The sequence below is a fragment of the Lycium ferocissimum genome, chromosome 5, assembly GCF_029784015.1.
Source record: "Lycium ferocissimum isolate CSIRO_LF1 chromosome 5, AGI_CSIRO_Lferr_CH_V1, whole genome shotgun sequence".
In the NCBI taxonomy this organism is placed as follows: domain Eukaryota; kingdom Viridiplantae; phylum Streptophyta; class Magnoliopsida; order Solanales; family Solanaceae; genus Lycium; species Lycium ferocissimum.
The window spans coordinates 52,523,522-52,548,632 of record NC_081346.1 but is presented as its reverse complement, the minus strand read 5'-3'; the positions used below and the strand labels follow the sequence as shown (position 1 = coordinate 52,548,632).

At 39.7% G+C, this 25,111-nt stretch overlaps 1 protein-coding gene and 1 non-coding gene across 2 annotated transcripts; both read left to right on the top strand.

Moving 5' to 3' along the window:
- Positions 1 to 6: 6 nt before the first annotated feature.
- Positions 7 to 10,607, top strand: LOC132058407 (protein LURP-one-related 15-like). The gene is made up of 3 exons (XM_059450917.1): positions 7 to 160; positions 9,871 to 10,098; positions 10,192 to 10,607. Exons 1-3 carry the CDS (start codon positions 17 to 19, stop codon positions 10,324 to 10,326), a joined length of 507 nt encoding a protein of 168 aa, XP_059306900.1. The 5' UTR covers positions 7 to 16; the 3' UTR covers positions 10,327 to 10,607.
- A 13,656-nt stretch (positions 10,608 to 24,263) lies between these two features.
- Positions 24,264 to 24,369, top strand: LOC132058657 (small nucleolar RNA R71). The gene has a single exon (XR_009415377.1). It is a non-coding gene; the product is annotated as a small nucleolar RNA R71 (small nucleolar RNA).
- The last annotated feature ends 742 nt before the right edge of the window (positions 24,370 to 25,111 follow it).

Sequence of the window (25,111 nt, the reverse complement as noted above, 5' to 3'; positions counted from 1 at the left end):
CGTTGTTAAGAAGATAATGACCTTAAAAGATGGTGCTTTTCAAGTCCTTGATAGCAATGAAAATGTTGTATTCTCTGTCAAAGGCAAAGTCTTTAGCCTACGTGAACGCCGAGTTTTGGTAGATGGTGCTGGTACTCCTCTCGTCACTTTCCAACAAAAGGTAATTTTTACTTTATTTATATTTTTAAAGGATTTTAAATTATATTCATTGATATTATAATGATTTTAGGAGTAGGGGAAGGAAATGAAAATGGTTCAATAAAAATCAAATCCATAGCTAGAGATGCAAGATAATATATACTCAATACTCGAGTTATATTTAATACATTTATTTTGTTAAATTTTGGATTGTCATCTCCCTGAACTAGTTTAATATATACGCACCTAAGATTTTGAAAGTTTTTATTATATCGGATTGTTAAATTTTCTGTTTCAAATTTTGATAATGTTATGGACATAAAAATGATTTCAAAAAATTTAGGAAGTATAGATAATATCATGAAATCACACGACAATGACATTCTTTTAGTTCAGTGGGAAAGTTACAACTTTATTCCAAGGAGGTTGCAGAAACGGTCCTCTCTTATTGTGATTTTTGGCCTTTTATTGTTTATTGAGCAAATTAATTTGATATGACTTCATCTTCTTCTTTTTTGTTTTATTTTTCTGAAATATTTTTTGCCTTATTTTTTTCTATTTTAACGTTAAAAATAATTAATTCATATATTTAACTTGATTTTTATTTATACGTCTTAGTACAATAATTTATCTATGTATTCATTTAATCAAATGTGATATCGCTTGCAAATTCTTTTGCATATGCCACTAGTTGAATGACTATATGATTTGCACAATCTATATCCTATTTGTTTATGATTGAGTTACAGTAGATAGATTGATTAATCTTACTTGGCATCATATTTGACCAATATCTTCAATGAACTTTGGCAACAACAGTTCTGTATCTGGACATATTAAGAGTATGTAACAATTATATACTCCTCCAATTTCAATTTATATATTGTGACGTTTGATTAGAGACTGATTTGAAGAAAGAACGCAAAATTTTAACACATAGCTGTGAAGTTACTGAGAATCGGTAACTGATTGAAGTTAATATGAATAAACTTGAAGAAGAAGAAGAAAGCAGTTGGGAAATTTCTGACATATTTTCATTACTCTCAAATGTACATGATAGTGTGCTATATATACAATTGATCTATCTTCGAAATGTAGTGACAGCTAAGACACAGTTAAGACTAACAAACTAAGTAACTAATGTCAGACCCCACCCTTGGTAAGGCGTGATTGGCACCCGGCACCTTATGGAAACCGAGCGAACCAACTTATAACTTGTATTCTCTATGTCTCGAATGACAAAATAAGGCTAAGGCTAGATATGAACGTAATATCATGTATAAATATATGTCCAATGGACCCACGACGCCAATATAACGACCGACAGAACATAACGAAGCTATACACAGGAAAGCGTCCGCAAAGCCTCTATGAACATGAAGGATCGAATTATACAAGTCGGGGGCCCCCCGACATGCCCTGAACAAAAATCATACAAACACATATTCATCTAGACTCGGCAGCGCTCCAGGAAGAAGTGGAGCTCACCAGTCAGAACTGGTACCTGAAGGCAGCCTACGATAAAGGATCCTCGTCTTGTCGATCTACACCTGCGGGCATGAATGCAGCGTCCACAAGAAGGGACGTCAGTACGAACGATGTACTGAGTAGGTAAGGCATGAATAACAACATAATAGGAAATATAGAACATAACATGAAATAAAAATAACTTGTATATCTGATTGCCTCATAAGGCGGATACCATGCATGCCTAGCTTTCTTTTGAAAAAACATTCCTCATATGTATATACAAATAATAGTGCTGCGGAACGTGCAGCCCGATCCATAAATAAATAATAGTGCTGCGGAACGTGCAGCCCGATCCATAAATATTTTATATTGCTACGGAACGTGCAGCCCGATCCATATATCATATCATCATCTTGCATATATATTGCCGCGGAACGAACAGCCCGATCCATTTATCCCATATATCCCGCGTCCGGGACGATATCCAGCTGATCAGGTGGCTATGCATATATAACGCCTCACCTTTCCCCTTACCCCATATGTACATATAAATATATATATCATATACATATATAACATAAGTAGCATGCATGAGAGCCCAAGTAAAAGTTATCACTTTATCAGAGTGACGTAAGGTCGGTAGCCTCCGACTCATATTATGGAACAATTATCATCGCTGTATCTCACCTTGAAGGAACAATGATTATAAGGTGAGATCAACAACAATGAGTGGAATCAAGAAAATCATGAAATAAGCTCAGTGATCTCATCTTAGCATTAAAATCATAAGCTTTGGAATTTCTAGAATTAAAATCATCATCATCATGTTCATCAGAGAAAACATATCATCTTTAGTATCATAAGAAGCTTTTAAGAATCCTGAACTTCTAACTTTTGGAAGTAAGAAGGTTATGGAAACATATATGGAATAATAGCATAGGAATCATGCCTTTTAAAAGAAAGGGACTAGCCTTAACATACCTGTTCAGCCTCCAATTATCCACGCTTATTCGTCCGAATTCGTAAGTCTTTTTTTCTTGTTAAGACAGCAATATCCTCAATATCCACGCTAAAATACATCGAAAAACAATACTAAAATCACAACCATGCGTTACCCAGACCTAAACTACTACTCCGCTACTTCAAAATTGCCCACTTTTTGTTTCCCTCACTCTCTCTCTCTTCAATTTCTGGAATTTTCTGGAAAAATCTGATTACAAAGGGGGTTTTTACCCTTTATATAAGGGTCAAATTCAGGTCGGGGGTCACTGTAGCGTTTTACTGTAGCAGTACTGTAGCAGGCCAGTGTTGTAGTAGGTCGGTACTGTAGCACGTGTTTCTGCTCTGTCAGCCGAACTTGTAACGTCCATAATTCTCTACTCCGATGTCCTATTGACGAGCCGTTTGTTGCGTTGGAAACTAGACTCGACAAACTTCATTTTAGGCTTGTTGTTTCACTTTAAAACACTTCATATTCTAAGAGATATTCGTCCCTCAAATTGGACCAAAATTTTCACACAAAACATTACCCATCCTTTCTCCAAAGTCGTACTACTCCACTTCTTCCACTCATTTCCTTATAAAACCTTCCGGTATACCTTATATACATCCTTCACTCATTAAATATACTTAATACTGCTTGCACCTTATATTCCAAAGTGGTTTTACTTAACCATAACTCAACGTACTTATGTTTCAAATTTGATAAGTGCTTCTTCAATGATACGGTGTGTAACAACTAACCGCCTCATCATAATTACAATTAGAAGACTAACGAACTTCCTACTCAACTAAATAATTGAACCTAATGACTAATGCCAATGTTGTTGGTATATCAGTGGTGTATACCACGGCATATCAAGGCACATCAACACACTTGCTGAGTTCCTTCACACCTCCCCTCAAGTTAGGTGCTATGAAGATGTTTTTCATACCGAGCTTGGACATAAGATGATTGTGAGGCCCTCTCCCAAGTGCTTTGGTAAACAGATCAGCAGATTGTTGAGCTGAAGGAAGAAAATGTGGTGAAACTAATCTAGACTGGATCCTTTCCCTAATGAAGTGACAGTCGATATCAATATGCTTAGTCCTCTTGTGGAATACTGGGTTGGCTGCAATTTGTAGTGCAGATTTGCTATCACTTGACAGAGGAATAGGAAGCATAATCTCCACTCCTAACTCATGAAACAGGCCTGTTAACCACACAACTTCAGCAACTGAGGATGCCATTGCCCTGTACTCAGCTTCAGCTGAACTCCTAGAAACAGTAGCTTGTTTCTTAGACCTCCAACAAATGGGAGATGAACCATACTTGACCAAATATTTAGTGATAGACCTTCTGTTGCTCACACAGGAACCCCAATCTGCATCACAGTGCACACTCAAGTGATTGAGGCTATGTGAGTTCATCAAAATCCCCAATCCAGGTGTTTGTTTGATGTACTTGACAAGCCTGATTGCTGCCTCCACATGAGACTCTTTTGGAGAGTGCATAAATTGGCTCAAGCATTGCACAGTAAATGCTATATCAGGCCTAGTGGTTGTGAGGTAAAAAAGCCTCCCAACAATTCTTTGATAAGCTGTAGGATTAGACAAAAGCGGATTTGAATTTTCTAAAGGTATATGATGGTCAAACTCTGCTGTAGTCAACTTTTGGTTCACTTCCATGGGGGTAGATGCAGGTTTGGATCCTGCAAGTCCTATATCTAAAATAAGCTCCAATGCATACTTTCTTTGGTGCATCAAAATGCCATCTTTGCTTCTAGCAAACTCAATGCCAAGAAAGTATCTAAGCTTACCAAGGTCTTTGATTTTGAAAGCTGCTTGCAAGGCTCTCTTTGTCTCATGTATTAGATGATCATCATTACCAGTGATCAACAAGTCATCAACATAGGTCAGGACAATCATAATTTTGTCTTTATGGCACTTTGTGAACAAAGAGTATTCTCTAGTACTCTGATGGAAACCAGATGAGGTTAAAGCAGTGGTGAGTTTAATGTTCCACTGCTTGGAAGCCTGCTTCAGGCCATAGAGTGATTTCAAGAGTCTACAGACTTGATTCTTGTCCTTCTTTCCACAGAGTCCTTCAGGAATGGTCATGTACACCTCCTCATACAAGTCACCTTGCAAGAAGGCATTGTAGACATCCATTTGCTGAATGTTCCAGTGCTTAGCAGTAGCAACTGCAACAACTGATCTTACTATGGCCATTTTGACTACTGGAGAGAATGTCTCCTGGTAGTCCAGTCCCTCCTTCTGTTGTAACCCTTAGCAATAAGTCTAGCTTTCAGTCTTTCAACTTCTCCATTGGCTTTGTATTTCACTTTATAAACCCATCTGCAGCCAATTGGCTTCTTGCCAGGAGGAAGTGACACTAACTCCCAAGTTTTGTTATCCTCCAGGGTTTGAAGTTCAGTCTGTATTGCCTCTATCTATTTGGGATGTTTAGCAGCCTCTACATAGTTAGTAGGTTCAACTTCCAAAGAAAACTGGGAAACAAAACTCTGATACTTCTGAGAGAAGTATAATCTATGACTGAACCAATTGAGTAATTACAACTTGTAGAACCAGACTTAGTGACATAGTCTTTATGCCATATGGGTGGTTTAGAGGGTCTTGTATACTTTCTCACATCATGAGTAGTAGGTGGTAGAATAGGTGATGTAGCAGGATCAATATCTGAGGTATGAGAAATAGGGGGATCAGCTATAGTTGGAACAGGTGGAACAGTATGAGGTGGAGTAGGACTAATAACTAAGTCATCAAAGGAAAAGTGTTTATGAGGTGTGGCTTGAGTGTGCTGATCAAGAGCATAACCTTTGAAAGGAAAAATGGTTTCCATGAACACTACATCCCTACTCATGAAAAATACTCTATTATCCATATCAAAGAGTTTGCATAACATAAACAACCAATAATCCTCAGGTGTGTCAAGGTAGGAGACTTCTTATACATGACCTCATAGGGTGATTTGTCACCTAATACAGTAGAAGGAATCCTATTTATCACATATACTGCAGCTTCTATACACAATCCCTAGAATCTATCAGGTAAACTGCCTTGAAACTTAATTGCTCTTGCAGTCTCAAGGATATGTCTATGTCTCCTCTCCACTACACCATTTTGTTGAGGGGTGTATGGACAGGAGCTCTCATGTATGACACCTTTACTGAGAAACAATTTTTTACAGTGTTGGTTAAAGAATTCAGTGCCATTGTCTAATCTAACTCTTTTGATTTTCTTACCAAACTGTGTTTCTACTTCGATAAATAAATGTTTTAACAAAGATAATCACATCAGATTTGAGTCTCATCAGAAAAATCCAAGTCCATCTAGAATGATCATCAACTATGGTCAAAAAGTATCTTATGCCTTTATATGTTTCAACCTTATATGGCCCCCATACATACATATGCAGTAAGTGAAAAATATCAGTAGTTGTAGGAGGGGGAGTCTAGTTTGTCTAGCAAGGGGACAAACTTCACAATTATTCAAAGTAAAGTGCTTATTACTCCTGAAAAGAGACAATTTCCTCAAGACACTCATGGGCACATGACACAATCTTTGATGCCACACTGCTGCATCAGCTTCTTGTGTGACAGCCATGCACTTATTTACTCTTCCTCCTTGAAGATGTGTGCTCAGATTTAGTATATAGAGTCCTTCATTCTCTTTACGAATCGCTCTCACCCTCCCAGACAAGAGATCCTAAAATATGCAGCATTTAAGAAAGAAAGAGACAGAACAGTTCAGTTCCTTTGTCATCTTTGAGACTGACATGAGGTTAAACTTGAAATCTGGGACACAAAGAACATTTCTAAGGACATCACCTCCTCCTAGTTGGTAATTTCCAATATGTGACACTTATGCTGAGTCACCAGTTGGTAATTGCACCTTACCTGCATTTTCTATCAAGCCTTGACTTTGTAAGAATTTCTTATGACTAATCATGTGATTAGTAGCACCTGTATCCACAATCCATTTCAAGATAAAGTCACTTTCAGTATCAGGAACATAGTTACCTGCCATGTTAGCATTGGCACTAGTCTCAGATTTGTCTGATTTGTGGTTGTTACTATTGAGAATCCCAAACAATTGTTGATGCTGATTTGGAGTGAACTGAGCCATTTGACCAGGTGAATATGGAATTGATCCTGGTTGTTCATATTAACCCCATCCTTGAGACAGTCCTGGTTGTTGATAAGGAGAATATTGAGTCATAAACTGAGGTGGTTGATAAAAGGAATACTGACTATACTGTTGCATTTGCTGTATCTGCTGCAAGTTGTGTGGTGGTTGATAATGCAACTCCTGCTGTACTGCAGCATGCTCATTCAACTGTAAGTCACCTCCTGTTACTACATTTGCCTTCTTATTTCCTTTAAAGTCTTCAGGATAGCCAATAAGTTTGTAACATTTCTCTTGTAAGTGCCCAGTTCCATAACAGAAGGTGCATTTCATCAATTTGACACAGTCAGCTCTCACATGTCCTTTCATGTGACAAAAGTCACAGATTACCATTTCCATTCCTGGCTGCAAACATAGCAGATGGCTCCATCACATCCTGCATTAATTGGCTTGATCCTGCAACAATTCTTTGGCTCTTATCCTGATTAACCATTGCATATACTTGATTTACATTTGGAGTCTGTTGCATCATAAGAATCTGGCTCCTAGCTTGGTTATAGCTATCACTAAGCCCCATTAAAAACTGTAACATACGCTGGTATTGTAAATGATCCACATATTCTTTTGACTTAGGACAATCACAAGCAGGTGGTGGGACAGTTGAGTCATACTCATCCCACAAATCCTTTAGCCTTGAATAATACATGGAAACAGGTAAAAATCCTTGAGTGAGAGTGAAGATACCTTTATGCAAGTGGAATGCCCTTGAACTATTCACTTTGTCAAATCTCTCCTTAAGGTCCTTCCATATGTAGTATGTCACATTGTCCATTAACCACGAACCACAATTGCATTGCATCGATCCCACAATCTCTCGAGATTTCCTTAATAATCTGTTCTCTTCACAGAACCATCAATGAATCCCAATTTGTTCTTCCCAAGCAAAGCTAGTTTCATTGCTCTACTCCATAGTGTATAATTGTCCATTCCTGTTAATGTGATTTCTACAGATAACGATCCCGGTGCATCAGATGGATACAAATACAATGGATGATGATGATCAATGGTTGTGATCATCGATCCTGCAACAGTACTACTCGAATTTGCACTTGTCATTTTCGCGCCAAAAAAAAAACTTTGTAAAAATAAAAAAATAAAAAATTATTGCAATTGCAGATCCCTCGAATTCTTCACTTCATTGTTGAAGTAATCCTCTCGATCTGTAAATTGCAATGCTCTGATACCATGTGAAGGTACTGAGAATCAGTAACTGATTGAAGTTAATATGAATGAACTTGACGAAGAAGAAAGCAGTTGGGAAATTTCTGATATATTTTCATTACTCTCAAATGTACATGATCATGTGCTATATACAATTGATCTAGCTTCGTAATGTAGTGACAGCTAAGACTAACAAACTAAGTAACTAACCGCCTCATCATAATTACAATTAGAAGACTAACTAACTTCCTACTCAACTAACTAATTGAGCCTAACGACTAATGCCATTGTTGTTGGTATATCAGTGGTGTATACCACGGCATATCAAGGCACATCAACACACTTGTTGAGTTCCTTCACAATATCAAGATTATAGAACTCTCTCTCTCTATCTCTCTCTCTCTCTCTCTCTCTCTCTCTCTCTCTCTCTCTCTATATATATATATATATATATATATATATATATATATATGTTGCTCCCAAACGCACACGCAAGTATACGTGATCGTACAAGTAATATAGACTGTTAAGTGCAGATATCGATCCCATAGAGACTTAGATTCTACTATTAAGCTAATTCAAATTCGGATAAAACTATTCAAGAAAGTGAAAATCAAGATGTTTATTGTACTAAACTAAAACTGAGAAGTAAACAATTTGTGATGGGTGTTTTTGTGACTGGGAATATCTTGACAAAGATTGTAAGAATTATCAGATGAGAGAAAGATCTAGGGCCATGGCTTTCGACAATCTAGTTGATCTTCGGACAATTCCACCTATTTTATTTCCTGGGTTACTAGTTGACGGGTTAATTATACTTTATGATATTCTCTCGAACTACTCACAAGCCTGTAGATGTTACTATAACGCCTATATCTCTATGGTCATCAGAGGTAACAAGAACGCATTTATTTCTCCGTATTCAACTAAGTAGGACTAAAGGGTATATCTCTATCCTCAGTAGCGAAACGATTAAATCGAACAAACTCTATTTATTCTTATTACGTACGTGAATTCCCTTTCTCAAGTCCAACTCGCGCACCACAAATAGTGTCTAACTATTGGCCAGATAATCAAACAATTAAGATCAAGAATAAATAAGCAACCCAAAATATGGAAAATCAATAGATAATAATTGTCATCAAACCAACTTTCAAGTCTTTCGCCACAACCCTAGAATTAAGAAGTTTAGCTGCTCATGATTCGATCATAGACAAAAGAATTCATGAATAATCTAGGGTTGAAAAAGATGAAAAATAAAATAAACCTAGAGAGAAAATAGAACGGTGGCTTACAAGTCTTTGAATAATCCCAAAGACACCGTTTTCGATTAATAAAACGTCTATATATAGTCTAGGTAAAAACAAAAAATAAGTAAACCTAATCCTAGTCGAACCGGGAAAGCTTGCGCGGAGACCCGATTCCTTCCGCATCGCGGAAGGATCGCGCAATGTACCGATCCAACCCGCTTTCCTTCCGCGATGCGGAAGGAAAGCCTGATGGTAATGCCTGGAGCTGGTTTTGTCCGCTTTCTTCACGCGATGCGGAAGAAAAGCGGACCCTTCAGTCGAATTATTTTCCTTTTAGTTCATCCTTTGTGGTCTTCGACTCGTCACCTCGTCTAATCGTCATATGCTCCAAAATCAATCACTTTAAGCACACGGTTTTCCATCGTTTGTCATCATCGTACCTATACACATGAAATATAACGACATAAGTTTAAATACGACGATTGCATCATGAATTAAGCGATAAAAGTCATAAGAGTAGGATGTAAAATGACACAAAACATGATATTTGTGCCAAATATCAATATATATATATATATATTAGTGCAACAGAAAGTAATACTTTTGTCCATTAATTGTATCATATATTTGCTCATGTATTTTCTTTTTTGATTTTAAATCTCAGCTATTGACTGCTCATAATAGATGGCAAGCGTTCAGAGGAGAGAGCACAGACCCTAAACAATTGCTTTTCAGCGTTAAGAAGTCTGCACTTCTTCAATTCATGAAGACCAAGTTAGATGTGTTCTTAGCTACTAACACTAAAGAAGAAGTTTGTGACTTCAAAATTGAAGGCAGCTGGATGGAAAAATCTTGCGTCATTTATGCTTCTAATTCTACTGAAATTGCCAAGGTAAATGAAAACCTTCATTTTCTTTCTTTCTTAATGGAATTAATTATTAGGATATCAAAAGTAAAAGTGTACTAATCATACTTGTAATTGCAGATGCACAAGAAACTCAGCGCTGAAAGTCTGCTATTTGGCAAAGATAACTTTGGTGTCACTGTGAGTGCAAATGTTGATTTTGCTTTCATAGTTGCGCTTATTGTGATTCTTGATGAGATTAACGAAGACGACTGAGAATTGAAATTACAAGCATTTACAAAGTCTCTTATTTGTTTCAAACATTTTTTATTTTTAGTAGTGTATTTGGTGGTCACATCTCTCTAATATTTTGTCTGGTATACTTATTTACATTTTTAATTTACGCTGTTGAGGGATTGGTCATTAGTGTTACTTCATCCTAAATTTTGAATCTCGTGAGTAGCTTTTTCAAGGCACATTTTGTTACCTTTTGAGCACCAAAGACAAATACACCTCCATTATGATGGTTAGTAACTGACAATGCACATCATTATATATATATATATATATATATATATATATATATATATATATATATATATATATATATATATATATATATATATATATATATACACACACACATGTGTGTGTGTTTAACAATGTAATCTTATTTCCAGGTTTTTAGAACGCAATGCATAATTGCTCGTTCTTCAACTGAATCGAAGTATAACTTATTCACAAATTACTGCAGAAGTGTGTCGATTCATTCTCCTTTAAGTATTGAATTTCCTTCTGCCAAGCTCCTATATTAAAATATGGCAATTTGGTGTTGCCTACACTATCTTATGATCAAAATGTTGTAACTCATTCTTGAACAATTATATTAATCAAATTCAACTATCATTCTGATCGAGAGTAAGCAATGATAAACTACAAGTTCCATTCATTCAGCCGCACGTGTGATCAAGTTGCAAATGTCCTATGCATCGAGACCACTTACATTCATGGTAAGATTAAGGCGAAATATGTATTAAACTAACTATAGTTTAGTGATAAGAATGTCTATAAATATATGTGACATATCTTTAGTAGTTGGTATAAACATCGAGTATGACTAAGTAGTTTAAATTTTGAACTATTAAAATAAGTACTAAAGCAAACTTTTAGCTTTGAGGCATGTAAGAGCATAGGTTCTTTAACTGTAATCCTCCATAGAATTTGACCAGACTTTAATGGTATCTCCGTTAAATAGCATTATATTGATTAGACTTAAATTCTATTTTTTTTAAAAGAATTTGGAGGTGTTATAATAAGTATGCGGGTTGTCAAACCACTAAAATTATTATGAAATAGAACTGCGATTTAGAATTCATATACTATCAATTTTGTCTCTGCCCTGCATGACTCACGTCAACCATTTGCCTTCCACGGACCGATAGTTAAATAATATTACAGGCCACTTGGAAATGTGACCGCTTCTATTATTGTACAAGTTGTTTGATTTTACATACTAATTACATAGAATTATAATGCAGTGACTTTTTATGCGGGGATTAATAATAAAGGGATTGCTATGTAGTGATTAATAATAAGAAGATTGATATACATGAATTACTTATTCTAAAAGGTCAATTTTCTCTTTCAAAAATTTAATCCTCACATTGGTAATACATGTATTCTTATTTTACATTATATTTCATGGTCTATATGATACATAGATTCTAGCATAATTTACTTATTTTACATTGTGTATGCATTGGCATGAAGCCTTGTGAATCTGTAGTGGTGCACAATTCAGTAACTTAATAATGTATATGCTTGAGTGAAACATGAGTGGAATTAAGTACTACGGATGGAGAGTGGTTATTTCATGAAGACTGTGTCGGCTAGGATTAGGATGAAGAAGATGAAAGTGTTTGTGACTAGTGACAGATATATAGCTTATTAGCTACGGATTCAATTGAACCCAATATTTTCGAATCGGCATGTGGATTATGTGGAATGCACTAAAAAAATATTATAAAAACTATATTTTAAACTCATAATTTCAAAAGTACAGTAAGTTCAGTACTAAGAATTTTAAAGGCTGAACCAATCAAGTTCAAATGCCAAAGCCGCATCTATCCATGAGCTGTGGTATTAAGCTGCCAATTCTTTTGGGATACAATTACTAAATCCAATCCTTGACTAAAATATTGGGATACAATTACTAAATCCAATCCTTGACTAAAATATTAGTAATACTCCCTCCATTTCAATTTAAGTGTAACTTTTCGTTTTTATTTGTCCCAAAAAGAATGCATCTTCTTATATTTAGTAAATTGGCAATTCAAACATCCTACATGACATATTTATAATCATTAAAATCCAATGGACATTTTATTACACTACACACTCTTTTTATTTTATTAAATTTTGTGCCCAATTAAACTAAGACACTTAAACTAAGACGGAGGGAGTAGTTGCAGAGGTAAAGACAGGATTTGAAGCTTGTGGGTTCGGGATTCTAATTCGCTCAAGTTATTGGGTTTTAACGTAACAATTTATACATATTCTGGTATATATATATCGCGGACGTTGTCAAATATAGTAACCCAACAAGGTTGGGGTCGAATCCCAACAAGGGAATAGGGGTGTGAAAAGGTTACTAAATTCGTAGAATGCTATGTTTAGGTCTAATGTCTTAATCCGATGATTTTGGTAAAAGTTGGGTTTTTAGTAACTAATTGCTAACTATTGCTTTGGTTGTGAATTTATGGTAAAAGAAACTAAGGTTGTGTCCCCTTTAGATAGAGTGTATGATCATGGGTATTGATCTTGATATACTTCTAATGGATCATTATATGAATGCACTTAATCTCTATATGAATCTCTACTATTTCCCAATAAATAAAGATTATTTCTTTCTATGATTTTCCCAAATATAAGAAAGTAACTATGAAGAACGATTAATCATGCCAAGTAAATTCTTCTTATTCCTAAGTGAATTTATTAAACAAAGTTTAAAGCTTTGAGTTCTTGTTGTTTATTCTTACCAACCCTAATTATTTTCCCAAATAAATCAAGGTTTATGGCTTTAATCAATGTTTGCAACCATTAATTATGAATGAAGAATGAAGAATAAACAAACCCTAATAATCCATTATTTGTATATCAATCACAAACCCAATCACAAAACACCCATCAATTGGGTTCACAACCCTAGTAAGGAAATTAGCTACTCATAGAAGGAGAAGAACAATAAGAAGTAATAGAAATCATAATGCTTACAATTGATTGCTTGGAATTGAAGAGAATTTAATTGCAATTGTTTGTAATCTCCCAAAAGACTTCAAAACTATGAATAGCTAATACTAAGGAAAAATAAGACTGAGTTCTGTATTGAATGATATGCAGGAAACCTAAAATCAGGTATTTATAAGAGTCAAAGCCGTGCAAACTGGACTGACAAAATTTCCCTCGACGGACCAATGTACGGACCAATGTACGGACCGTACTTTTTATACGGTCCGTAGAATCAATGAACGCCTTCCGTGAAATCTCCTCCAGTAGTCAGATATACGATCAACTTTCACGGACCGTAAATATTATACGGTCCGTATAACTTGCCCGTAAATCCTCTTGTCTTGACAACTCTTCTGGAACCAACATACGGTGAGTTTTACGGACCGTAAATATTATACGGTCCGTACTTCTTCTCGGACATCCACTTCATGTAAAGACCCATTCTGTTAAGCATTCACGATGGAATTTACGGACCGTGAATATTCTACGGTCCGTATGTTCCTCCGTATAACTCGAGCTTCAGTTAATTTCTTTTTCTGAACATCTTTTTCACTCCATTTCCACGACTTGCTCCCGAAACACGTTAAATATCTGCAACATGTCACAAACACATCAAAAAGACCAAGACTTGCTCAAAAACAAGTAAAACTTATAGCCAAAAAGTATCGAATGTGCCATAATTTCACGGCACATCAACACCCCCAACTTAAAGTCTTTGCTTGTCCTCAAGCAAGTCGCACAACACAATGACTCGATCTACCACCTAGATATCGCAGAGTACTGATGTCTACATTGGTTTTGACTCTGAACTCCGGCATGCACGTTTTTTTTCAAAGACCACCCCATTTTTCTCTTTTAACCCATATGCACAAACCGAGAATGTTATGACTAACAATGAAGCTTCAATGCATGACATTACCTTATCAAGTATATTATGATGCACACAAACGCTACTTTAGGCGGTCACTTTATTTGCCCAATTTTCATCCTTATGCCCTCACATAGACCAAAGAATGTCCCAACACACATATATACAATAAGAAAGGGGACGAAGACGAAAGAGAAGAGAAAAAACACTCACACTCACAAAGAACTTCATATCTACACATGCAAATACCATAGGCTTGCCCTTATTTTCTATGTTTTCATCCTAGGCTCGTTCGGTTGTGATCACATTAGGGCTTGTTTTGGCTTGTAATGTAGGCTTAGGGACGGGTAGGATACTTTTTGGATATTAGTGACTCACCCTCCTTGAACACTACAACATCTCTTCACCGTAATTCACCTCTTTTCTTTCCAACCCCTTTATTTCCTTTCAAGTTTTCGACCTCGATGTGATTTTATTCCTAACCAACTCACAAATCTTTTTGTGTTACAATTTTCTGATTTTTTTTTTTTTATATATATATATATTATATATATATATATATATATATACATCAAGTCTCCACTAACAACCTCCACCACCCCCAACTTATGTTTTTAACATCTATTTCACATTTAATTCACCCCCAACTTAGGCATTCTGCCTCATCTATCTCATAGCATCAAGGAGGGAACGGGTGCGAAGATGGAATTATTGCACAAAGGGAACGGTTTCATAGTTGGCTAGCCAAGAAAAAGGTCAACAGGCTCAAAAGGGGAAACTAGGGATACTTTTAACTTTTGGTAAGGCTTATTTAGGCAAAGTGACTATTTACACAAGGAAAGCCTAAGATCATTTCACAACCAAACTAGTTTTCGGATTTCAAACAAGACCAACCGGGCAAGTTCTAGATTATACATGCATAAACAGAATCAACTAACAACTCACACACACATTGGCATAAGGACAATTATTTTTACACTTGTGACCTCCTACGTAGTCATTCATCACACACAATACCCCAATAATCATAATGTCATATAAAGAATCAATCATGTCAACCACTAACTGTCTTCAGTATGCATTTTTCAAAAATTTCGAGGGGTTCTAAAATTTTCCAACAAATCATAACACATGCCATCAGTTACAGAATAACACCAAATAAGTCAAAATTACTCTACTCAACCTAAGCAACATCCTAAACATGCCAGTTTCAACAAAATAAAACCCCCCTCAGGAAAAGAACTCTGGCAAAGAAAAGCCGAGGGGGTTCCTAAACACATATTTACACTATCCTACTATCAAATAGTCCCACCCCCAACTAAAGAATCATGCACTGCCCTCAGTGCATCAGCGTAAGCATAAACAAGACAAGGGATAGGACTACCTGAGGCACACTATGTGCGATGCTCCTCCTGCGGAGCCTCCACTGCACCCGGGGCTCGGTGGGTGCCGGGTCAACTATCTTCGCCGGAGGCTCGGTCTGAGTCTGCGAAAGTGGGTCCGCTGGTGGAACAGAAGTCCCGGCCTCCTCTGGTACCTCAATGCTAGGTACCGTCTGCTCAACAGGGGGATCCACACTGCTCGATGCCCCTGTGTAGTGGAAATCAACCAAAGATTGCCGCGTGGCATGCCTCAGCTGGCGCTCTTCTAACTCCACTATGTCGACCTCTTCATCATCTTCCTCTGATCTCGGCCTTTTTCCTCTATCTTGGGCCGAGGGCTCCTCCCTAGATAATCGCACCACGGGCACCAAAGATGCCAAGTCAATCGGCATAGCTGATTGAGGGGGATTCTCAAACATGCCCCCCTCCTTTACCTGAATCGCAAGGATGTCGTCTTTCAGCTGAGAAATCTCTTTCTTCACTGCATTCAGGTCTGCTGAAGACGAGACCTTCTCCAACTCCAAGATACTCCTCTCAACACCATCAATTCTGGAGTGAATTTGACGGTGAGACTGGGTAAGGGACTCCATTTCCTTCCGAACTGCCCGTGCTATAACTTCCTCCAACTCCCCCAATAGGCTAGTGATCTGTCGATCGGCTCTGTCCGCCTTTACATATGAGTCATGGAAGTTTTGTCTGTTAAATGGAATCATTATACCCCCAGGAAGTGCTGTAGAGGTGGAAGTGACTCTTGTAGCAGGTGGTGCAGTCGTGGGAACCGGCTCAGTAGCAACCGCAGGGGCTGCGGAAGAGGTGGGGCCCGACGATGACTCCGGAACCGCTGTAGGAGCTGGTACTGTCGTGGCAGCAGTCTCAAAACCCTCAGTGATCTCCTCTAATGTCGTGCCCTCATCCTCATTCTGATCATACTCATATGGCACAAATTCTGGGGCTGTCACACCTCCTCGGGCTGCAGCCAATCTATCCTTCACCTCTTTATCCTTGCTCTTTATCAAACTGTAGATGTGCTTAGCCTCGAACTTATGGTCCCAGTAAGGAAACTTCTGGATGTCAAGCTTCAAACAAAGGGCCGTAATCAAGCATGGGAAAACCAACGAAAGGCCAGGCTGAGTTGCCCGCACTCGAACCTCATCAGCTATCAATTTCCCTATATCAACTGCATACCGGGACATGATGGAAGCCACTACAATCGCCTGGGTTATAGTGAGCTGATTATCTGTCTGAGTTGGTTGTAGCCTATGCATTAGGACACTCCACCAGAATTGTGCCTCCACCGAAAGATCTTTCTTTTTTATCGGGGCGCTAGAATTTGTGCGCCAAACTGGATTTCCTCTAGCAATCACCGAGGCCACCCACGGTACTTCTCTCATCTGGTCAGTCCTGTTCCCTGCCAATCTATAGTCTAACTCATCAGTGTTCGCCGGCGGTTCATAGTTGTCCCCGAAGTAGAATCTGTTGATGGCCTTGCTGGAGAAATCAACCCGTTCACCTCTAATAGTCACCTTTTGGAGCCGGACCACTGTCTTTGCTTGTTGGGATGGCCTGTACCTGTTGTTGATCTCCGCCGCATAGTTGGCGTAGAACTCTCTCACAATAGATGGTACATATGTGCCGAGTGGCTGGCTAAGGAATCCCCATCCATGGTGATCAATGATAGCCTGTATGGTTGGGAAGTGTTCCAACCCTTCGAAACTGATCCGCCTCTCCTCATAGATGTTCCGGCGGAAACCCTGTCCTCCTTCCTTTGGCTCTAGCCCTTTATCATATATTTCTTTCGAGCCTTGGACCGAGAACCTAACAGCATGTTCAGACCGCTCCTTCATTCTGTTCTCATTCAGGCGTGCCGCCTCTTCAGCATCAGATTCTTCCGGTGCATTAGTCGCCTCTTCTCGACTAGGCAAATCAGGAGAGCTTGATGAGTGCTCCCCCTCACTGCTGGTCCCCTTATCAGACGGGGGATGTGTCGGAGTTTGGGCCGCTCTTTGCAACCGTGTGGTTCGTGCGACAGGAGCCTGGTCTTCATCACGGAGCCTAGTTTGGACTTGGGTTTGGCCTCGCCCTCGGCCCTGAGCACGACCTCTTGTTTTAGCCATACCTGTGGACTACATATTAGTACCTGTAAAGTAGACAAAGATGCAAATTTTTTTTTTTTTTTTTTACGGGTCGTGAAAAACATACGGTCCGTAAAACAGACCGTAGATTTGGAACAGAAAGACATGTTTAATCATGGAGAATCTACGATGGAGTTATACGGACCGTATAATTTTTACGGTCCGTAAAACTCGTCGTAAGTTTGGGACAGAAAACTTGGGAACTGAGGCAACTGTTTTACGACACAAGTTACGGTCCGTATAATTTATACGGTCCGTAAGTTATGTCGTAAAACAGGAACAGAGAGATTCACTGAACATGGTATATATACGACACAGATTTACGGTCCGTATAATTTCTACGGTTCGTAAATCCATCCGTATATATACACTTTTCTCTGTAATCAGTCACCCATGTTTCTCCCTGACCCTATGCATTCAAAACTTGATTTTAGACATGGAACCCTGTTATTGCTCGTATCATGTCGGGGTTACTCAGACTTCACCCCAATCTACTCTTTTTTTCTCATTCAAGCATTTTATCGGACAGTTGGTGGGCATAACAAATGGGTATATCCTTTAAAGACATAAACACTCGCAATGCCCACCGACCCAATGGGATTGTCGAACTTCTCGTTTCCCATGAGTCCAATGTTAAGCAACACAACCAAATCCCCGCCCCATCTGCTTTCAATTTCTATACCCCAAACAATAAAAATCCAGAAATCACCCATAAGGGTACTTAAGAAGCACACATGGGATCATAATTAGGGTATGAGAGCATTAACAAACCTGAGAGGGACGGAGATGAGTAACTTCACTGAAGAAATTTAGTAAGAAAGGAATAAAAATAAAACGCCTCTTTCTTGCTTCAACTGTTGTGGGTGAGGATGATTTTGTTTCGTGGATATGGTGGTGTGGGGGGGGGGGGGGGTTGTGATTAAGATGGGGAGTGATTTTAGGGATGTGGTTTGGTAGTGGAGGGATTAGAGGGAGTGAATTTAGGGAATTTGAATTGGAATGGGAGAGAAACGGATTTCTGGGGATTTGAAGTTGAAGCAAATAAGGTAACCGCGTCTTTGATATATACCCTTCGTCTCTTTTTTTTTTTTTTTTCCGTGAATTTAGTCACTTAACTTACCTGGCCTTTTACGAGACAAATCTACGACCGTATAATTTGTACGGGCCGTAGATCTGGCCGTAGATCTGCGACGGTAATTTGATCTGACGATCCTTGGTTCACGCTGAAACATACGTTCCGTATAAATTATACGGTCCGTATGTTATGGCGTAAATCAAGGACAGAAAGGGCTTTTACCTGACTCATGTTCTACGCTTCCATCTACGGACCGTATATTTTATACGGACCGTAGATTCTGGCGTAGATCATTAACAGAGAACCATTGCTTTTCTTCTTCAATCTACGCTTCCATCTACGGACCGTAAATTTTATACGGACCGTAGATTCTGGCGTAGATCAACTCCAGTGTCTATCCTTTGCATCCTGCACCAAAACAAACATTACCCTATATGTTGCAAACAAAGAAAAAACAGAACGAAAAATAAACATTACACTTGGGTTGCCTCCCAAGAAGCGCTTGATTTAACGTCGCGGCACGACGGTGGTAACCATTCACTCCTTATCAGCGTGCACCAGATCATCGTTCGTTCCGAGGTGCTTCAACCTGTATCGATCAACAATCCTATCCTCCGAAACCATCCCGTGATAGTGCTTCAATCTCTGCCCATTCACCTTAAACGTCCGAGTTCCATCTCCGGACTTTAACTCAATCGCTCCATGGGGCGAAACACCTACCACCTCAAACGGACTAGACCATCTTGATTTAAGCTTACTGTAGCAACTTCAACCGAGAGTTAAACAAGAATACAGATCACCCTTGTAGAACTCTCGCTTCAAGATCTTCTTGTCATGGTATTGCTTCATCCTTTCTTTATATAGTGCTGCACTCTCATATGCCTGGTACCGAAACTCATCCATCTCATTTAGTTGAAACAACCTGAGCTTGGTTGCTTCCTCCCAATCCATATTCAGCTTCTTCAAAGCCCACATAGCCTTGTGCTCAAGTTCAACCGGCAAGTGACAAGCTTTTCCGAACACAAGCTTGAAGGGTGAAGTCCCAATCGGAGTCTTGAAAGCAGTCCGGTATGCCCATAGAGCATCATCGAGCTTGCGGGCCCAATCAGTTCTATTTGCATTGACTATTTTTGCTAGAATACTCTTGATCTCCCTATTGGACACTTCAACTTGCCCACTCGTCTGAGGATGATAAGGTGTTGCCACCCTATGTTTTACTCCATATTTCTCCATCAATCCCGCGAAAGCTCTATTGCAAAAGTGGGATCCACCATCGCCGATTATAGCTCTCGAGTACCAAAGCGAGTAAATATGTTCTTCTTGAGGAACCCCATGACACTCTTGGCCTCGTTATTAGGTAAAGCCACCGCTTCTACCCATTTTGACACATAATCCACAAAGAACCAAAATGTATTTCATGCCACCCGAACTCACAAAGGGTCCCATAAGTCAATCCCCCGTACATCGAACACTTCTACCTCCATAACAAAATTCATAGGCATCTCTTGCCTTCTGCCTATGTTCCCTTGCCTCTGACATTGATCACAAGACCGCACCAATAAATTAGCATCATGAAATATGGTCGGCCAGTAATAACCGCATTCAAGTACCTTAGCTGCAGTCCGATTTCCACTATGATGACCCCCAACAGGAGAGTCATGGCACGCCTTTAGAATCGCCATCACTTCACTTTCCGGAACACAGCGCCGAATGATGTTGTCGACGCATGTTCGGAACAAATAAGGCTCGTCCCAGTAGTACTGCCGAGCATCCCGCAAGAATTTCTTCTTTTGGTAGGCTTTGATATCTTCTGGAACTATACCTGTGACCAAATAATTTGCAATGTCAGCATACCACGGTGCCACCTCCATTTGCACAGCCAACACCCTCTCATCCGAAAAAGCATCATCTATGTCAAGCTCATCAGAAGGTCTCCCAGCCTCTTCAAGTCGAGAGAGATGGTCAGCAACCTGGTTTTCAGTGCCCTTGCGATCCTTTACCTCAAAATCAAACTCTTGCAAAGAATAGCACCCATCCGATCGGTCCGGGCTTTGCTTCCTTCTTTGCCATGAGATATCTCAAGGCTGCATGATCAGTGTAAACCACGACTTTGGACCCCAACAAGTAGGCCCGAAACTTCTCAAAAGCAAACACAATGGCAAGCAGCTCTTGCTCCGTCACTGTGTAATTCATCTGGGCAGCATTCAGTGTTCTGCTTGCATAATAGATCGGGTGCATAATTTTATTGTGCCTCTGCCCAAGCACAGCACCTATTGCAAAACCACTAGCATCACACATCAGTTCAAATGGCAAGGACCAGTCAGGAGCAACAATAATAGGAGCAGTAGTAAGACGCTCTTTCAACTCATCAAACGCCTTTCGACACTTATCATCAAACGCAAACTTCGCCTCTTTTTCAAGAAGCTTGCACATTGGGTTAGCAATCTTGGAGAAATCTTTGATGAAGCGCCTGTAGAACCCAACATGTCCCAAGAAACTTCGGACACCTTTGACTGAGATAGGTGGTGGAAGTTTTGCAATCACATCAATTTTCGCTTGATCTACCTCAATTCCCTTTTCAGAGATTTTGTGACCAAGGACGATCCCTTCCTTCACCATAAAATGGCACTTCTCCCAATTTAGAACGAGATTTGTCTCCTCACATCTTTTCAACACTTGACCAGATGGCCAAGACAATCTTCAAACGAATCCCCCACTACAGAGAAGTCATCCATGAACACCTCCAAGTAATCCTCTACCATGTCAGAGAAGATTGACATCATGCACCTCTGAAAAGTGGCTGGTGCATTACACAACCCAAAAGGCATCCGGCTAAATGCAAACGTCCCATAAGGACATGTAAAAGTAGTCTTCTCCTGATCTTCCAAGGCAATATTGATCTGATTGTAGCCCGAATAACCATCAAGGAAGCAATAGTAGGAACGCCCCGCTAGCCTATCAAGCATTTGATCAATAAAAGGCATGGGGAAATGGTCCTTGCATGTGGCTGTGTTGAGCTTGCGATAGTCCATGCAAACTCTCCATCCGGTCACGGTTCTAGTTGGGATCAACTCATTCTTTGCATTTGGCACCACAGTGATGCCGCCCTTCTTAGGAACACATTGGACTGGGCTCACCCATTTACTATCAGCAATTGGGTAAACCACTCCCGCATCCAACCATTTGATGATCTCTTTCTTGACTACCTCTTGCATATTCTCGTTCGCCGCCTCCGATGCTCTACACTCGGTTTGCTATCTTCCTCCAACCGGATTTTGTGCTCACGCATCCCGATGGAATACCTCGAATGTCCGCTATGGTCCAACCAATAGCACGCCTATACTCCCTCAACACCTCCAAAAGCCGTAAAATCGCTCCTCGCCAGAGCCGACACAATCACTGGCAATGTATTGTCCGGACCAAGGAACTCATACTTCAGATGTGAGGGAAGCTGTTTAAGCTCCAATTTAGGTGGCTCAATGATCGAAGGCTTTGTTGGAGGAGTTGTTCTATTTTCCAGATCAAGATTCAGCTTCTTTGGTTGGTAGGAATATGATCCCAACCCAACAAGTGAATTTACTGTCTCCACATAACCTTCCATGTCCTCAGCATCAAAATTAACGAGAATACCAGCTAGAGCTTCACCCAAACTTTCTTCTTCCATCTTGAACTCCACTGCTTCATCAATAACATCAACCGAATCAATTACCGAAATGCTCTCGTAAGCACTTGGTAACTTCATCCCTTTGCTGGCCTGAAAAGTCACTTCTTCATCGTTGACTCGGAACTTGATTTCATTTTTCTCCGAATCCATCAGAGCTCTCCCTGTAGCAAGGAAAGGTCTCCCCAGAATAATAGGAATGTCCCTATCAACAGCACAATCAAGAATTACAAAATCAGCGGGCAACATAAAATCACCAACCCGCACAAATACATCATCAACCACCCCAACAGGTCTTTTGATAGACCTATCAACCATTTGTAACCTCATAGTAGTCGGCCTTGGCATCCCCAAACCTGATTGTTTGTATATAGCAAGGGGCATCAAATTAATACTCGCCCCATTATCACACAAAGCGCGAGCAAAATCATGGTGCCCAATAGAACAAGGAATGGTGAACGCCCCAGGATCTCCCTTTTCTCCGAACAAGAGTAGTTGAGATGATGGAACTCACAAGGTGAGTCAAACTTACGGTTTCATGTTGAACCGTTTTCTTCTTGGTCGCAAGTCCTTCAAATATTTAGCAAAATCGGGCATCTCCTTGACAAAGATCCAAGAAGGGGAAATTTAGAGATAACTTGTCAGCTGATCATAAAACTTCTCGAACTTAGCATCTTCCTTCTTCTTTACCAACCTCTGAGGAAAGGGTGGTGTAGATTTGAAAAGCTGAGTCAAAGGGCGGAGAGCCCCTTTCACAGGCTGCTTGCTCGTGTTCTCAGCTGCCTTCGCAATCTCCGAATATCAGCAACCTTCTTGTCAGTAGCATTCTCATCAACAATAATGGGTGCTTCAGACTGCACCTCATCCTCTTCATCTATCGGCTCAAGATCAATCACCTTCTCATCAACCCCTTGGAGTATTTTACCACTCCTAGTAGTGATGGCAAACACACGGTCTACACCGCCTCCCCCATTCTTTGGATTTGGAATAGTGTCACTCGGAAGTCCTCCCTTTTTAGGAGGGTGTCGCTCTCTCTAGAAATATCCCTCATCCGTGACTCGAGCTTCGAATAGCCGCCGTATGGGAACCCACCGTCTCTGTCGGCCCGCATAAAGTTCTCTCAGACTTAGACTGATTTGCCAGAATCTTCTCAAGCATTGATTCAACCTTCGAACTACCTTGCTCTGTTGACTGCCCTTTCGGTGGTATATAAGGATTGGAACTCTTGTTCCCAAAATTGTTACTGTTGTTGTAGCTCCCTTGGTTCGCACCACCATAATTATTGTTGTAGTTCCCAGAGTTGTTATAAGCACCTTGACCTTGCTGAGGTCTCCATTGATTCTGACTCTGATAACCACCTTGGTAGTTCTGTCTCTGGTAACCCCTTGAGAGTTATTAACATAATTAGCATCTTCAATCCGCATAGGGGGGCCTTCATGGAACGGACCATCTTGAGTATGGTACATCCCTTTTGGTAAAACTCCTCTTCCTCACAAACATTTACCTTCTTGATCTGGGATTCATCAAACTTCTTCGTTAGCAAGGATATATTTGTTGCAAGTTCTGCCAATGTTTGCTGGGTATCTTGATTCTCCTTCACTATATTCTGGATCATAGCATTACCAAACGGTACCACATCAGCATTGTTTGAGTGCCAAGCCTGATTATGAGTCTTCAGCTTGTTAAGTATGGTGGCCACCCGTCGATAAGATTTGTTCATGAAACAACCATCACCGCATTATTCGCAAATCGATCGCGTCACCGGATCTAACCCTCGGTAGAACTTCTCCATTAATATGTTATCCGAAAACCATGATTTGGGCTCTTCTCGCAAATAATCCTTGAATCTCTCCCATGCTTCATATAATTGTTCCCCGGTCGTCGCTTAAATTCATAGATCTTGTCACGAATTTCAGCCTTCTTGCTGTGGGGGTACCATTTTGTGAGAAAAGCACCACCATCTCTCGCCCATGAAGTAATCGAATTTTGGGGCAAATTTCTCAAACCATGTTCTTGCCTCTCCAAACAAGGAATATTTGAATAACCTCAACCGAATAGCATCTTGTGGAACGTTGTTCTGGATGTGATTAGCACACACATCCACAAAATTCTGCAAATGACGTTGAGGGTCATTCTCGGTAGAGTTCCGAAAGTATCCCTCAAGCTTCAACAGCTGGTATAGAGAGGAGTCAATTTTCACACTAGCAGCTCCAACTCGAGGCTGAACAATAGCAGATGCATAATCCTCCTCTGGAACAAGCTCAACGAAAACATTCTCATCATCTGAATCATTCGCCTGATTGTTCAACCGATTCCCCTGGTTACCAGCACGTTGATTTTGCTGATTCTGATTCATGTTCACCCGGTTTACACAGAGTAGCAAACAAGGTGTGATGGAATAAGCAAAAGACTTCAATAAAGCAAACACTATTTAGTAATTTCAAAACCGTATTCCCGGCAACGGCGCCAAAATTTGATACGCTCAAATTACACCTATTAATGGTATAACGCGACGTTGTCAAATATAGTAACCCAACAAGGTTGGGGTCGAATCCCACAGGAATATGGTGTGAAAAGGTTACTAAATTCGTAGAATGCTATGTTTAGGTCTAATGTCTTAATCCGATGATTTTGGTAAAAGTTGGGTTTTTAGTA